The sequence below is a fragment of the Lepidothrix coronata genome, unplaced genomic scaffold (assembly GCF_001604755.1).
Source record: "Lepidothrix coronata isolate B3197 unplaced genomic scaffold, Lepidothrix_coronata-1.0 Scaffold20, whole genome shotgun sequence".
Classification (NCBI taxonomy): domain Eukaryota; kingdom Metazoa; phylum Chordata; class Aves; order Passeriformes; family Pipridae; genus Lepidothrix; species Lepidothrix coronata.
Window position 1 is genome coordinate 3249918 of NW_016690200.1, and position 17548 is coordinate 3267465.

The 17548-nt window shown below is 46.4% G+C and overlaps 2 protein-coding genes across 4 annotated transcripts in view; one reads left to right on the plus strand and one right to left on the minus strand.

Moving 5' to 3' along the window:
- The window catches only part of DHTKD1 (dehydrogenase E1 and transketolase domain containing 1), a 26546-nt gene extending 14288 nt beyond the window's left edge, over positions 1-12258 (minus strand). Inside the window, 7 exon segments of the mRNA XM_017807820.1 lie at positions 76-109; positions 1397-1406; positions 2184-2453; positions 2774-2968; positions 4557-4768; positions 5235-5390; positions 12126-12258. Of these exon segments, the coding sequence (XP_017663309.1) occupies positions 76-109; positions 1397-1406; positions 2184-2453; positions 2774-2968; positions 4557-4768; positions 5235-5390; positions 12126-12243 (995 nt within the window). The 5' untranslated portion in view covers positions 12244-12258.
- A 642-nt stretch (positions 12259-12900) lies between these two features.
- Positions 12901-17548, plus strand: part of UPF2 (UPF2 regulator of nonsense transcripts homolog (yeast)) — a 56380-nt gene continuing 51732 nt past the window's right edge. For 2 of the 3 annotated variants that reach the window (XM_017807803.1, XM_017807805.1), the window contains exon 1: positions 12901-12961. The gene's annotated coding sequence lies outside the window, so the exon portion shown is untranslated. Of the gene's footprint in view, positions 12962-13267; positions 13388-17548 lie in introns of those variants that run through there. The other variant, XM_017807804.1, reaches the window with a different exon arrangement.

Here is a 17548-nt window from a genome sequence, read left to right on the forward strand (position 1 = left end):
TACAGTTCTGATACAGTTTTTAAGAGGTATCACAGAAAAACAAAGGTAACTACTGCAAGAGAGACAACCCAGCACCCCCACTCTATCCCTTGCCATGCTACACTTGCTCCTGAAGTGTTGGGTTTTCACTTTTCCTTCCTGGTTTTTTCTGCTGCCTAAGAAGGCTATGTATCTCAGTGATAGCATTTCAGTGGAGACCCTAGAACATCTGAGAGAACTTTATGGCCTTCAGCACATCCCAAAGCAGTAAAACCTACAGACAGTGTGGCTATCCAACCATACAAGACTCTTCATATCATCTCAAACCCCAGAGGATCCAATTCATGTGGTGCAGGTAGGATTTTCCTCATTCTACCAGAAAGACAGAGACAGTTTTTGCTAGGACAGTCTTTTTTTTTCTGGGCTGCATTAGCAAAAAACATAAAAGCAAGGTCACCATCAAGTTTAATTCATTAAACAGTGACCCTGACAGTAGAATGTCAAATTTGAAATTTATTTCTGGGAGATCTTATTCTCAAATTTCAGTTCAAATCATAAACATCAGTAGTTGCCTGATGTCCAGGAAGTAGAGTTAAGGTATGTGAGAAGGTGAAAAATAAGCCACTCTCAGCAGAGATGGACAATTAAACACTGCAGAGGTGTCCATGCAGAAGAGTTTTATAGTCCTCATATATTCTAAGCACACTGAATTTCCAAAAAAAGATTTTCAGACCTTGGACAACTAGGCTTACACTGGCACCTTAGCTGATCTTTACTCTTTTTCCCCTCAAGCTCTGCCCTCAGGCTAGTGGAAGGTCTATTCTAGTGGAAAAATAGAGCAAGTGCCAGAGTAAACCTCAATTCAGTGTGTCAACACTTACATTTCTCAAGAAAAAGCACTGTAAAAACAGAAATCCCCAGAAAGCCCAAAGAGAAACTTCCAAACCAAGATTCTGAAAAAGGTGGTATCTGCTTTCATCTCTTTCTTCTCAGTTAGCTGAGTAATAGCAGTTAACAGTCATAAGTAAAAACTGGCCTTTTTTTTTTTCAATCTAACCTTTGGAAGTCTTGAAGCCACAATCACAATTCCACGAAAGATTTTCTTTCTTTTAGGCATACTTTGAATCAGTTACTAACATGGAGGTGTCTAGCTCAGATTTACTGTTGTTCTTCTCTACTGTGCAACCCTCCCTACCACTTACCTGTACAAAACCCAAACAGTTAAATTTTTCCTGCATAGGGAAGGTCCATTTATCCTGAAGAATCTTTGTTTAAAGAGTTGCCGTACTCTCATTACTACATGGTGAAAATCTAACATTATGAGAAAGAGAGAATCTAAGAAACAATAGTATGTTCTCAAACTAACTGACACAACTGCACAGAAATATGAGGAGGAGACACAGTGGGCCACAAACACCTCCCTGAACCTGCATGCCCTAAACCCTTTTTTTTTTTAATAAAAAAATATAAGAACCCAAACTTGCCCAAGATATTCTCGTTTCTGCTTTTTCTCAATACCCTTTCCAGAAGGAAGCAAAACATTTTTTAACTGAATTACGTTTTCACTTCTATATGTAACTTCCTCCATGTTGATTAGGCTTCACAGGAGAACAGTTCTGCCCAACTCGTTTTTACTCCTGGCTTTAAAATGTGAAGAGTTTGACTCACTTGTTTTTCCAAGTTGAACACAATGCAAGAAAATAAAATTTATCAAGGAACTATTTAGGATTGCCTCTACAACTATAAAAGTCAGGTCAAGGAGTAAAAACTAATTCCAGCAGAGTCTTCAACAGTACCATGATAAAATGACAAAATTCTAAATCCTCCTGAGGATTCTGCAACCTTGTTGACAGATCTTCTCCAAACCTATTAATTTAAAAGAAGGATTCTGGTGGTGGTTTAAATGCAAAAGTGGTCTGTGAGGAAAGGCACACATGGCTCCCAATGCAGAGTATTATTTTAAAAAAGGAAGATATCAGAAGCAGTTCTTCAGAAATCTTAGAGGTGCAGTTGTTTAAATGCCAGTATCATCACATATGGCACCTGGAAATCTTACTTGCCCTCCTCTTTCCCCATACACAGGATCCCAGTACTTGTCATTATACATCAAATCAGTGGTTTTTTGATATTTCTGTATACACTTCTGTTCACATTCTAGTCCAGCAAGTCTTACAAAGATCAGTTAGGAATTGTGAGCAAAATACCTGCAGGCAAATAACTTTGTCCCCAGGCTGTGCAGAGCTGTCTGGGGAGTAATCTCCATCGAGCAGGGTCTGCTGCCTCCCCCGTGTCTTGCCCACGGCCACTGGATTGATGGCTTCCAAATGTGAGGGGTTGGGCAGCAAGGTGACGTGCACAGGCCTGTGGGCACCGAAATCGAGGTCTACAGAAGATGTCAGGTGGGAGAGAACATCCCCAATGGCTGCTGAATTCTCTGGGAACTCACTCAAACCACGCATCTTACGGAACATGAGCTGCATGGAAACAGATTTGGTCAAAACCCTTTTCTGATTCACTGACACGGTGAAAGAAAAGCATTTACTGAACCCTATGCTCTCCTTCTCCTGAAATTACAAGGATGCTTCTGATACCAGCACAGAAAGCCCTGCATTAGAGTGATTTTTACAGCCTCCTGTGGACAGTTGGCTGAAGTGTTGACAGGAAGGGAAAACACTCTCACACAGGTTAACTTTTATGGCTCCAGCCCTTACAACACGACAAACTTTTGGGGCTTTATTTCACCTCAAATAAACCAGGCATCAAGCAAGTGCTCATGAGATTATGAACCTCTTACCTCGGGTGGGAGCTGAAGCAGACCTGTGAGGAGATTAAGCCTTCCACGGTGAGGCATTCCAATAACAACATCCGTCACTCCGCTGTACGCACACATCTTGAACAGCTCGTGGAAGAAGCCCATCATACTCTCTGCCCCCTCGCCGCCATAGCGCTTCACCGTGGCAAACTTGGTGGCTAAGAAGTGATCAAACTCCTGGGAAAAACAGGACAACTTCAGTATTAGGCTATTTTAAGCAGCAGTCTTCTGTTTAGGATTTAGGTTTGTATCCTTAAGGCACACAAACCTAAAAACACTCCTCCAAAGTCTCAGCTCACTCTCCACCCACACAGTCTGAGACCAGAAGCTGTGATGACTACAAGAAATCAGCTCTTATCTCCTCCTAAGCAGAAAAATGTTAGGTTGAGGACCAAACTCTCTCTGTCTAATGTGGAAGGAGATGTATGAAGAACTGTAACACCAGAGCAATTTACAAATTACTTAACAGTTTACCTGGTTTAGGTGGAAATTAAGGAATGGTGTTCTTTTACAGTATTAAACATAACTATCTTGAGATACAAAGTGCTGGAGAAGCACAGTGTTTCATTTTGATTGATATTTGGCACAGTCCTTAGTACACAGGTAGAATGCTTGAGAGAAGAAAAATAAATGGATCTGTATTTATTTCATTTTCTTCTCACTTCACTCCATTCACCTGTGCCTAGACAGCTCTCATAAGTGACCAAGTTTTGGAAGCACTGGAAGTGCAGAAGACTGAAAATAAATGAAGTCTGTAACTGAGAAGACAGATCCACACCCAAAAATCAGAGCCAACTGCTGAACACCCTCTAGTTAAGCAACATTCAGTTCTAAGGAATAAATGATACAAAAGTATTCACTCATAAAAGCAGTTTTTCTGTCAGGGTTAAATTCTACACTCTTAGTATAGTTCTGGTCATACTGAAATCAAAATACAGTCCCAATATCAACCTCTTGTGTCACTGTGAAATTCCTCTAACTTCCAAAGAGGCAACAAAATACAAAATGGGCCATATACTTCTGTTTAGTCATTGGTAAATATTACATTTAACACTCCTTCCACTTGGAAAACTGGAAACAGGGACAGTTTCACAGATCCTGCTCTTCTACCTTTCCAACCTTCACCGATCCTGCTCTTCTACCTTTCCATCCTTCTGGATAGCATGGGAAGAAAAGGGGAAAAAATTAAAATTTTTCACAGTACAGAAGTGTTGGAATCAATTTTCTCTATACATTTTGAAAGCACATAAATATTTCATTTCCTCACAGAATGCACTGAACAAAGGTTCCTTGCTGAAAAGCAAATTTGCCAGTGCTGTATCACACCTCAGTCCAGCTGTGATTTGTTCTCCCAAAACCTTGAGAGATACCATACTTTAAAGCCAGTAAAACAGATCAGCACCAGAACACAAGATTTCACAGAGCTCTGCCCAGCCTTGTGTTCCCATCAGTAACATTTCAGTGAGCTGTCAGATCATTAGCCTCAGAGAATCTCACTTTTGAAGACTGATTACTCATGGGTTTGTACAAACCAAAATATGGCTCTTTGTTTCAATAATGGCTGCCAAGTAAACTCAGCAACAAACTCCAGTGAGATTGCTGCATTTGTGTACTGCAAAACCTTGTACCTCTTCCTCTTGCACACTGTCAAAGCCTTTCAGGATAGTGATTGTTCTTTTTCTGCATGAATAGTGTTCAGAGCAGTAAAGGATCCATGACAAGATTCCACAACTCTATTACAATCCAACAATGGGGAACAAGGTACCTGGGACTCCAGCATCAGTTTGCACAAGTGCTTTTTCTCTTCAGGTGTAAATGCTTCTTGCTTTAGCTCTTCAAACCTTTTAGCAAACCATTCCCTCTCCTCCAAAGTTGGAAGCTGGCTTGTTTCTATGGAAATATGCCCGCAGTATATATGGTCAAGGTAAGCCAACACATCCTCTACGGAAGATTCTTCTTTTCCCATGTTTAGAAGTCCTGGTGGGAAATAAATGTTATTAGTCACTTTGAGGGAGGAAGGGGAAGCACCAAGGCATGTTTTGGAGAAAATAAAGCATGGAGAGAGACCCTCCTCTGTTCAAGGTCACAGCAACAGTCTAAGAGAGACAAGAAAAGACAAGTCTTGATTTCTGCCCCTGTACTTTGACAGCTTCACTACACTGTTAAGTATGTAAATCATCAAAGTAACAAGAAATTAATGTTTAACATCAGTAACTGTAAGAACAAGTACAATTTTTCCTGATTTCCAAAGATGCTAGAAGGCAGCCACTCGTTGCACTGTGATTTCTGCAACAGACATAAGCAGGCCCAAGTTGACAATTTCTCATCCAAAAGTTCATTACTGATTGAATCACCACTCAATATTTGGCTCTTCCACAGAGGCCACAGCCTCCCAATAAACCACCCACGAACAGAACTCACTGTGAGCAGGCTGTGGACTTACCTGTAGTAACGAGAGGCCCTTGAAGAACTTCAGCCAGCTGTTGGATTTCAGGTACCATGTTCATAAGAGCCTGGCCAGCAAACAGGGGGTTTATTTTGGCTGCTTTGTGGCCGTGTTCAGCGTACGCAGTTATTAAACGAGCCAGAGCATGGTCAACTGAAAGCAAAAAGAAAGCAGAACAGCATCACACATGTGCTCACATTTAATCTACTTACAGCACCAACACAGGAATGTTTTGTCCACTGGCAACTATCAAGGTTCTGGCTGGAAAGAGAGTATCTAAGCAGTTGGTTTCACCTTATCACCCTACAATACGTCCATCAGCAAACTGCTTGATCTGCTCACCCCTCCAGTTTTCCAGCCAGTACGTTCTAGATTTTCCCCACGGCTCCCCTCATAAGTTAGGCTCCTGTAAACACATGCAGAACTACTTCACTTTGCTTTGAACGTCTTTACAACAGGTGCCTCCACCTTGAGAACAGCACATCACCAGCACACAAAGTATTATTTCCTGAGCCAGTTCAATCATATCACTTATGCTCCCCTGTTCCTTGCTGGAATGACAGGAGGATTGGGTCTTAACAATAATTCAGGTCCCATGACTTCAGAAAAAAAGGCTGTTTCTGCAGGAGCCAAGAGCATGTGCTTAGCCAAATGTGGTAAAAATTATCAACATAGGCAAACGAGCAGCTGAAAGGTCACACACACACCTTATTGTCACTGAGCACAGACCACGAGCCAGGCTGATAAACTGCACACAATAAAATATACTGCAAGCAGAATCTGCTACAAATTAATTATATGAACCAGTTTATAATCCATTCCTAGTGTGGAGGAGTTTTTCATCTTGGTAGAGTGCTGACAGTATTCAAGTCTGAAGGCTTTCATTTTCCAAAACAATGCACTTCTGAGACCATTTCACTAAGTTATTTCTCTGACATTTGTGTTTCCATTGCTCACACTCTGCTCCAGCCACTATGTTCATAAAGTCAGCCCATTCAAAACAGGCCCTTTTCTGTAGTGGGTTCTGCAAGGGGGACATGACGCAGAACATTACTCTAACATTTCCCACAATGCTCTCAGCAAGAAAGCCATTTAAAATGTAACATAGAAATATGTTAACTATTAACAAGGAGGATACTTTGTGACAGGACTTGGTGTCCCTGAGCTACCAACCTGTTTCACTCCTGCTTCTTTCCAACAGGCTTAATTCACAAAAAAATCCCAGAATCATTATGTTTGGAAGGGACCTCTGGAGATCATCCAGTCCAATCCCCCTGCCAAGGCAGGGTCACCTGGAGCAGGTGACATGGGAATGCATCCAGGTGAGTCTGGAATGTCTCCAGAGAGGAGACTCCATGCCCTCCCTGGGCAGCCTGTTCCAGTGCTGTCACCCTCCATGGAAAGTTCTTTCTCACGTTGAGGTGGAACTTCTCGTGTTTTAGTTTATGGCCATTGCTCCTAGTCCTGTTGCTGGACACCACTGAAAAGATTCTGGCACCATCCTCCTGGCACTCAACTTGGAGATATTTATGTGTATTGATGAGATCCCCTCTCAGTGTTCTCCAGACTAAACAAGCCCAGCTCCGGCAGTGTCTCCTCATCAGAGAGATGTTCCAGACCTGCCATCAGCTTTCTGGACCCTCTCCAGCAGCTTCTTCTCTCTCTTGTCCTGTGGAGCCCATTCCTATCGAAGTCTCCCAAGCTGTTAACGCAGGGACCACACTCCTGCCCCGGAGAGTTTTGTGCACTTGAAATCATATTTCTGCACTATAAAACTGAGTTAAAATCATCACAGTTGCCGCTGTGGGAGAGAGTTACCTGCACTGGTAACTATACGGCCAGTTCAAGCACCGTAACAGAAAAGGAAAACGACAAGCGCGGGGCAGAGGTACTTCTAGGGCAGCAAAACTGAAGTAACTTCGAATCGCTGAAGTAACTCCAGCAGCTGGTGCTGCCGGTGGCGCGGGGCCAGGCACCACAAGTTTCCCGGCCAAGGGCTCTGGGAGCGAGCGGGACCCGCCGGGATCCCGCGGGGACGGGAGGCGGCGGGGACAACACACGGAGCCCCTCAGCCCGACCCCTCACGGCCCGCGGTCCCCGCTGCGGGGCAGCCCCCGCCGCCCAGCCCGGCACAGCACAGCCCAGCGCCGGGGGTGTCCCACCTGCTCTGCCGGCTCCGCGGGGCTCCGCCGCCCGCCGCGCCGCCGCCTTGCCGGGTTTGTAGCCGTAGACGCCGCGCTCGGTGCGGTACCAGCGCTGCGGGCCGGGCGGGCGCAGAGCGCGGCGCAGGGCGCGGGCCCCCCCTGCCAGCGCCGCCATGGCCGCGGCCGCGCTGCCCCAACCGCCCGCGGCGCCGCCGCCACCGCCCCCCGGCCCGCCCACAGCACCGGGGGCGGCGCCGGGCGGGACCGGGCGGGGCTGTCCCGGCTGCGGATGGACAGAACAGGGCAGCGGGGAGGGAGACGGTGTGCTGGGCTGCGGGTGAGGAGCGTGTGGAGAGCTGTGTGCAGTTCTGGGCTCATCGGGACACGAGAGACCCCTCCCCACTGGAGAGGGTCCACAAAGCTGGTGAGGGGTCTTGGAACATCTCCCCTTATGAGGAGACACTGCGGGAGCTGGGTCTGTTCAGTCTGGAGAGGAGAACACTGAGAGGGGATCTCATCAATACACATAAATATCTCAAAGGCAGGTGCCAAGAGGATGGTGCCAGACTCTGTCAGGACGAGAAGCAATGGTCATAAACTAAACCACAAGATGTTCCACCTCAACATCAGGAAGAACTTCTGTCCATGGAGGGTGACAGAGCACTGGAACAGGCTGCCCAGGGAGAGCCTGGAGTCTCCCTCTCTGGAGACATTCCAGACCCACCTGGATGCATTCCTGTATCACCTGCTCCAGATGACCCTGCCTTGGCAAGGGGGTTGGACAGGATGATCTCCAGAGGTCCCTTCTAACCTTAATTGTTCTGTGATTCTGTGAACCACCAGCAGGTTGGGGGAGGTGATTCTGCCTCTCTGCACTGGTCTCATGAGACCCCACCTGGAGTACTGCATCCAAGTCTGGGGTTCCCGGCACAGGAAAGACATGGAGCTGTTGAAGTGAGTCTAGAGGAAGCCACCAAGATGATTACAGGGATGGAGCACCTTCCCTACAAGGAAGGGCTGAGGGAATTGGGATTGTTCAGCCTGGAAAAGAGAAATCTTTAGAGTGACCTAATTGTGGCCTTCCAGTACCTGAAGGGAGCCTACAAGAAAGACTTTTTACAAGAGCATGTAGTGACAGGACAAGGGTGAATGGATCCAAACTAAAGGAGAGTAGGTTTGGATTAGGTATTAGGAGGAAGTTCTTTGCTGTGATGGCGGTGAGGCACTGGCACAGGTTGCCTAGAAAAGTTGTGGATGTCCCATCCCTGGAATTGTTCAAGGCCAGGCTGGGTGGAGCTCTGAGCTGGATGGAGCTCTGGATTAGTGGAAGGTGTTCCTGTGCATGGCAGGGGAGTTGGAATGGGATGATCTTTAAGGTCCCTTCCCACCCAAACCATTCTGTGATTCTGTGATTGCCAGCAGGTCCCCTCTACTCAGCAGTGGTGAGGCCACACCTGGAGCACTGTGTCCAGTTCGGGGCTCACCAGTACAGGGCAGACATGGACATACTGGGGAAAGTCCAGTGAAGGGCCATGAAGATGATGAAGAGACTGGAGCACAGATGAGAAAGGGCTGAGAGAACTGGGACTGTTCAGCCTGGAACAGAAAATGCTCAGGAGGATCTTATCAATGTGTGTAAATACTTAAGGGAAGGTGCAGAGAGGACAGAGCCAGGCTCTGTTCAGGGGTGCCCAATGACAGGACCAGAGGCAATGGGCACAAACTGAAACACAGGAGATTCCCTCTGAACATTGGGAGACAATTTTTTTCACTGTGGGTGACCAAGCACTGGCACAGAGCGAATAAATAAAATTGAATGTTGCAAAGAAGGCAAAAGGATACAACTATATGACACTGGTCATGTGGCCAATACAGTGAAGCGTAACAGAAATTGAATATTAATTTTTTTCAGTTAGAACAAAGGAACTTTGAAAATAATGCTGAAAGGTTATATGATTTAGTGAAGTTGACAGTAGAGAGACATAAAGGGTTGATATAGTTAAACATTTCCATTCTGTGCTTGGGGAAAAAGACAAATGTTGCAGGCACACTGCATGATGATGAAATACTTTTCCACAGTTCTTAAGCAAATACCAGTCGAATAGCAGATATCAATGTGGTTTTGCTTTAAATCAGACAGGCACTTAGCTGAATATTTCCCAATTAGCACTGATAGGAATAGGTTTGAATATTAAAAATTTTCCATTTTTTCCAATGACATGGTTCAGCCACACAATGTGGGTCTTAGAGAACTAATTAAATATTTGTATATATGAGTTCACTTAGTGGTTCAATCAAGTCTAAGCAGGGGTTTATGGAATATACTTCTCATCAAGTCAAGTTGCTGGGTTTTTTCTGTGATTCAAAATCCAGTTAATAAAGATTTAAAGTCCTTCACAGATTTGCCAGCATGCTCATCTTGTGTAGGACATGATTACACGTGGCAAAAGCCTTGCTGGAGCTGTATCTGGTTCAATAAAAGGTTTTGTTGACTTTGGCTCGTATCTAAATGCGAGGAAGTGGTACCTGTGCCAGCAGAAACGCTGCTCCTGAGGATGTATCCAAGGGGACTCTCCTGGCCTGGCTCTTCTGGCACAGAGAGCCTGTCCTAGAGAAGGCTCCTGTGTGAGGCTGATTCAGTACTACCCGATGTTCTCACCAAAAAACCAAGAAATGTTTCAAAACCAAGGTTGTATATAATAAATAGTGTGTGTCTGACTATCTAGCAAATCTAAACTTGCAGTATTTTAAACAGAAAACCATAATCAGCTTGGAGTATTTCTGAAGGCATTATAGCCCTTGCCACTTTAGGAGTTATATCAACCCAAAAAAACTGCCCACAACTGGAGTCCTGAGGAAGATTGTCAGCTGGAGGTGTGTGGTGAAGAGAGGTTACCTTGGATCTGAGTGTCAGGATGGAGATAAGCAAATGTGGTTTATTGTAACAGGATAAGATGAAAGCTTGTACACCTTGAAAGAGTATGTGCACCAAAATGCACTTCCTTTCCAGGAAATAGGGACCATAAATAAACTACAAAACTTGTGAGAAAAAAACCCAGACAGGTCTAAAAAAGTTATATCTGCTCACTTGGCAAAAAAGGATGATTTCCTGGATTTAGCTACAAGGAAATAGTGAGTACACCTACAGATTCTGCATTAGGCCAGTATTTGGCACAATTTGAATCCTCTGTGCAAGTTGCATGACAGTAATTGAGGAAACATAGAAAAACTTGGGAAGAAGAGCTTCAGGAATTAAAAAAACCCCTGCTTTATATCTGAAACTCAGGAAGCGAGATCTCTGTGGTTTTGGTAAATCAGTAGAAAAGCTTGATCAGTGTGTGCACAAACCAAACAGGTGCTTTAGAAACAAAAGCTTTCTGAGCTGTCAGACAAAGGTAAAACCAGATCTAATTGTGTGGCCTTTACACCAACACAGTCAAAGGTGTGGAAGTGTGTGGTATAAACACACAAGGACCTTTGTTTCCTCTCAAAATTGTGGTGATTGTGCACTTTATTCATGTTAGAAAGGGCAGTGACATCATGCTTCAAAAGAAAATAAGCCAACATTTCCTGGTGTAATGCCACTGCCAACTTAAGCCTGATGTAACACTGAGCCTGCCTTTTCAAGCAGACCCAAAAATGAGTAATCCAAAGGCATCCATTGACATCCATTGGTGCCTTTGAAAAATTCAGTGCCAACACTAAAATGGATTTTACCGTGTCTAGGCCACGGATCTTCTCCGCTCCAGTGAATCAGTTTAATCAACTTGGTAACTCAAGATATTTTGGCAAGTAAATGAAATCTTTGTGTAGCAGGGACATATGAATGATCTCTGTCAATAACAAGCATGACTTTGTCCTTTTGAACTTGTGCAGAAAGAGATTTTCAGACATGTCTGCAAAATGAGCAGTGAAGTTAAACGAGAGAGAGGAGAAAAAAAACTTGTCTAGTCCTGTCTAGTCCTGGCAGAGCACACCTACAACTCTGCATCAGTAAACAGAGTCTCCTATTGGGACTGACTCCTGCCTCCAAATAAAAGGTGGCTTTAACAGCTGAATAATCTCATTATCCACATCAGGCCTGCGCCTGGTGTCACAGTCCAATATTGCTGAGGGCTTGTTCTAAGCCTAGAAGGGTTTAAATGCTTTCCCAACCTTAAGAAAAAGCTTCTGTCAGAGCCTGGATTCTAAATGTAAAATAAACACCAGATCCTCACTCTCCAGCTCTGGGCTGTGCCAGCTTTTCCCAGCCTGGGCAGCTTTAGAGTTGCCCCAGAGGCGATGCCATGCCCAGACGTGCAGACAGGGAACATTTCAAATAAATTGGGGAATTCTGTGCCACTAAACTCACCACTGCAAAATGCCTTCTGGATCTCCAGGTGGGAACAGCGCCTGAGCAGGGGGGCAAAGTGCAAAGGCCAGATTTAGACTAGAAAAGACACTCTGACAGAATCACAGTGTCATTAGGGTTGGAAAGGACCTCTGGAGATCATCCAGTCCAATCCCCTTGCCAAGGCAGGGTCATCTGGAGCAGATGACATGGGAATGCATCCAGGTGGGTTTGGAATGTCTCCAGAGAGGAAGACTCCAGGCCCTCCCTGGGCAGCCTGTTCCAGTGCTCTGTCACCCTCCATGGACAGAAGTTCTTCCTGATGTTGAGGTGGAACTCCTTGTGTTTTAGTTTATGGCCATTGCTTCTCGTCCTGACACCAAAGAGAGTCTGGCACCATCTCTTGGCACCCACCTTTGAGACATTTATGTGTATTGATGAGACCCCCTCTCAGTATTCTCTTCTCCAGACTAACCAGGCCCAGCTCCCGCAGTGTCTCCTCACACGGGAGATGCTCCAGACCCCTCCTCATCTCTGTGCCCTCCGATGGACCCTCTCCAGCAACTCCTTGTTTCTTGCCCTGATGACCCCAGACCGGGGCACAGCCGCGGACACCCGTTAACCCCCAATCCCGGTATCACTGGTTGTTAACCCGCCGCTCCCCGCGGTGTTTTGAGCGGTGACACCCGAGTGTCCCCCCGGCCGCTGTGGCACAGACACGTCAGGGCGGTGACGTCAGGCGCGGCCACCGGCCGAGCCTCGCGCTGGGGCCGCCAAACAAGCGGCATTCTGAACTCATTCTGAACTCATCCCTCCCATTCCCGCCGCGGCCGAGCCCCTTCCAGTTCCTTTACCTTTTCCCCTCCCCTTTCCCGCCCCATTCCCGTTCCTCTTCCCCTTCTCCGCCACTTCCGCCTCCGCAGGTCCCGGTAACCCGCCCGCCGCCAGGCCCCCGCGCGGGGCTGCCCCGCGCGCCGCCTGACCGCCGCCTCTCGCGAAGCGCCGCTCCCCACCGCCCGTAGCCGCGGCCACGCCGCGCTTCAGCGGCGCCGCCCTTCCCTTCTCGCCCGGGCGCGGCGCGGCGGGCTCGGCCGGTGCGGCGCGGGCTCGGCCGGTGCGGCGCCGGGGCTCAGGCGGCGCCGCGGGCGGCCCCGCGGCCGTGAGGGGAGCAGCGGGCGGGGGCCTCGGCGGGGCGGGGGAGGTGGAGGCGGCGACCGGGCCGGGCGGGCCCATGTCGGCACCGGGCACAGGTACGGGGGGAGCCGCGGGCGAGGGGGGCGAGAGCAGGGCGGCTCCACGGTGTGTGTGTGGGGAGCGTGGCCCTGGGCAGGCGTTGGGACGGCGCAGGGGCCTGGCGGGGCCGCGGGGAGGGGGGTCCCGGGGGTTCCCCGGGGCCGGGGAGGGGGGGTCGAGGCGGGGAGGGCTCGGGCGGCGGTGCCTGAGGGCGCGGGGAGAGGGCAGGGCGTGCTGGTACTGCCAGCCGGGAGGGGCGGTGGGAGGGCGGGCTGGGAGCAGGCGTTGGGGTGTGCGGGAGCGAGCGGGGCCGTTCAGCGCCCCGTCTGTGGCCGCCGTTTGCCGGTGGAAGGCGCGTCCCCGCGGGTCTGACAGCGAAACTCTGAGTCCCGAGACGTGAAAGTAAAAGCGCCCGGCTGCTCGCCAGGCCGGGCTGAGGATGGGTCAGTGCCGTGGAGTTGTGTCAGAGAGGATATCGGGGAAAGGTTGTTCGCCCAGAGGGTGGTTGGGCACTGGAACAGGGTCCCCAGGGCAGTGGTCACAGCACTAAGCCTGACTGAGCTCAAGAAGTGTTTGCACGATGCTCTCGGGCACATGGTGAGATTCTTGGGGCTGTCCTGTGCAGGGCCAGGATCTGAACCGATGATCCTTGTGGGTCCCTTCCAACTCGGAATATTCCGTGGTTCTGTGAACCTTCTGTGCCAGTGCATGGGGTGCTCCTCTCTCTGCACTGTGGTTTCCTGCTCTGCTCCTTGTCTCACCTTCCAAAACTTGTGGCTGAGTTTATTTTCTCCTCGTTGACCAGGGCATTTTTCTGCTCCACCTTCCTCGTTTTTCTAATGCACCTTCCCTTACTTTAAGAGAACCCTGATTACATTTAATTCCTTGAAACTTTTAGCTTTCCAGTGGTGTGATAACCAGTGATGGAGGAGTTTGTTGCTCTGTCAGATTTTTCAGCTGGTCAGAAGTGGGGACATCTTGCTTCATATCCCCTCATTTCTTTTGTAGTAGAATAGCTGCAAAAAGGACCATTTATGTGATCAATTTTATTTCCAGTGGCAATAAAAACAGAACATGAAAAATCTCAATATGTTTAGTTTAATAGAGCTGTATTTTTCCCCCCATATATGTGTTTGCAAGGATTGAGATTCTGGATCGTGTTAATGCAGACTGTGAGAACAGACTTTTTATTGACTTGACAAGATTGATTTGAGGGCCACGGTGTTGGTGTTTATTCTTTATTCTGAATTGTGACTGGGTTAACGATGCTGAATACCTCATATGACTCTGGTTTCCTTGAGAGTAAGTACATAGATGCTTTTCCTTAAATGTTGCTTCTGTATCTCAAGACGTGTTTCTTAAGTTTCTGAGCCCAGAGTATCATGAACCCAGTCCCCCCACTTTTTCAAATTCCAAGAATGGTATGAAGTTTAAAAAAAAAGTAGAAATTTAGGTACACTAAAAATGTCTTAACCACAAATGAGTTAAGGTGTGTCAAATATTGGAAAATTAATAGAAGTAGTTTTCTCTGAAAAAATAGTGTCTGTAGGCACTGAAACTAAGGAATGTCAAAGCATGTGAGTGTCACTGCAGAAACAGGCTGCCAAAGGCATGTGGATGTTTGTCTCGTCTCTTTTTTTCCTCTGTCCTTCCTAATTTTCAGCTGTGAGTGCTGGTTTGTCTGTTGGCTCATGGAGTTCCTGTCATTATTGTGCCTTCTCATCAGTACATCTCTATAAACACGAGGTATTGAATAGAAGTTCTCTTAATGTTTCCATACCATCCCCTTAATTTGAACCAAACTCTATTTTCAGCCTAATTCCCTCTGGAAATGAGACCCAGGCGAGCCTGCTGCCTGTCTTGTTTCCACTTGTCCCTGCTTCCCACATCTTTTGAGCCTTTCAGCCAGTTTCAGTCCAACTAGACAGAAGTTCTGAAGGTCTGAACGTTCCGCAGATCTTGTGATAATTGGCAGCTGAAGGAAAGTAGTGAGGTCTGGCTCACCATTCCTGCCCAGGGAAGGGTGATGGACGTGCTCCCGGGACAGTTCTGGGGCAGTTCTGCACGGTCTGTCAGAGGAGGCTCCACGCTGGATCAGCCTGTGGATCCGGGCTCAGTGTGTGTGTGGCTCCGCTCTGCTCCGCCTCCTCCTGCCCGCGGGGGTTGGTGTAGGCACAAAGGAGCTGGCAGAGCCATCGGAAAGGTTTGGGAGATAAGGAGCTGTACACGTAGCAGGCAGTGAGGAGTATTGTAACACACCTGTTCTGGGATACAGGACAGGAATCTGCTGTAAACAAGATTTTTTGGTCACCAGTGTTCATGGGAAAAAAGTGGATAATACTGCCCTGTGGTTGAAATCATAATGTGCCTAATTAGGCTCTATCCCTTTACTTTTTATCCCATCTTCTCTGTTTTGCTTTTATACAAGCAAACGTCCCATACATCTCTAAAACAGAATTCTGAGTTCCTAAATTTAATAAGAGCTTGATACCATAATGATTTTGGTGGTGACCCTGTTGTTCAAAGTTACACGTGTAGGTGGATATTTTGTTCTGTGGTGGGTTTTTTGTTTGTTTTTTCCCAAATTGTAATTGAATTACCCTACTGACAGTAGGTGGGGGCCAAAGATAAAAGCTGGAGTATTGGAATTCTGACATACTTTTCCAGCATTTCTTTAATCATAAACAACCTTTTTCTCGAAATGTTTTCTTTTTGAACTGAGCTCCCAGTTTAGTAGCTTTCAGAATCTAACGCTTTCTCTTTTTAAAATGAATGTGTTACTCTATTGTTTTTTTTCATTTAATTGGAGAGTCTCATGCATTGTTCTGTCTCACCTACTAGCGAGATATTATGTTGATGTTTAAGTGCTGAAAGCTTTCCTTGCAAACCCCTTTTGTTAAAAATGGTGGGAGGGATAATTTAGCTGTCTCAAAATGATGGAAATTCCAATGTGGATTCATAGTGAGAAAAAATTCAAATAGTTATTGTTGATTTTAAAACAAGATGTGCAGAAGATTTTCATCTTGCAGGTGGAGCTGTGAGGAACAGGTCCCACTTGACTGGCCTGCAGATATAGAAAAATTAGTTCAGACTTTAATACGAAGAGGTTTAGGGGGCTGTTTAGTTGTTTGGGTTTTGTTGACCCCTTCTCTCTCACGTTAAGTACTGATTTCACAGTAACACTGTTTTAAGATGATGTAGTTCAGTGTTTTTGAAATCCAAGCAGTTCTAAGATCTTGAGATGTGAAATCTTTTAGTTGTAGGACATGCATTAGGGAGCCAAATTTGCTAGTGCTCGTTTAAGCAATGCTGATTTGATTTCCATAAATCAGTGTCAGAGACATTTCTTCTTTGGTGCTGTTGCCAATTGCTGTCAAACAGGCGAAGTCCTGAATAGGTTCCCAGTTGGTAAGTTGTCACTGCCTATATCTGAATACACTGTGAACTTTAACATTTTTTTCTTTAGAAGACCTGGACAAGCACCTTAGATATTGTAACACAGAGTTCCATATGGGTGGGATAGTCAGTATGTCAATCTGTCATCTTATTGTTTGGGAGGTGGGGGAGGAAATGTGAAATACTTACTTAGAAACAGAGATTTTCTTTAGTGTGGTGTCTTACTTATAAATATATTTCACAATAGTTAAAAATAATACTAGAAGCACCCTGCATTAGATTGGCATGCAAGTGTCTCATCATCCACTCCGAGTAGATGCAGGAAATCTGTGAATTTAGCACGTTTTCATCATCCAGTCAGAGTTAAATGTCAGAAAGGCAAAAGTAGGGGTGTCAGCTGGGAATCAGACTGGTGTTACTGATAAAAGCAGTGATGGTTCTTCAGAAGGGATCACATGCAGTGGTGTCCCATCAGTCCCACCCATATATGCATTTAACTTGAAGCATGTGAACACTATTTTTTGTTTTAAGAGGTCAACGTAGCATGAAGTAAATAAAGCTTAGGTGGTTCTGATTTTCTCTTGTGGTCCTGTTTGGCCCATCTGATCCTGCCATGAGTCAGCAGAATGCCCTTCATTAGGGACAGCTGCATCTGTAGTACCAGGAGTTACCCATCAGGGTGAAGAAGGTGAGTCTTCCCCCTCTATTTGGTACTTACAAAACCACATCTGGACACCACATCCAGGTCTGGATTCTCTGTTCCCAAGGAAGGCATTGACATACTGGAGTGCCACCAAGAACATCAGGAGGCTGGAGGACATGATAGGTTAAGAGTAACAGAGGGAATTCGAGGGTTTCTTAATCTGTGTGAATAAAAGGGGAAATCTTATTATTGTCTTAAAACAGTCTAACAGGAGAGGGTAGAGAAGATGGAGCTGGCTTCTTCTCAAAGCTGCACCGGGATAGGATGAAAAGAGGCAGAATCAGGATAAGGCATAGCAAATTCCAGGGAAAGCTTTTTCAAAGTGTGGTTATTCAGGTGCTGACAGAGGGGCCCAGAAGGGGCCCTTGCATCTCTGTCAATGGCGATACTAAAACCTTAGGTAGCCAATTCCTTGATCTGACTGGACCTGCCTGGAGAAGAGGGATGAAGGCTGAACTAGGTGCCCTCCACAGTTTCCTTCTGATCAAAATGATTCTGGGATTTT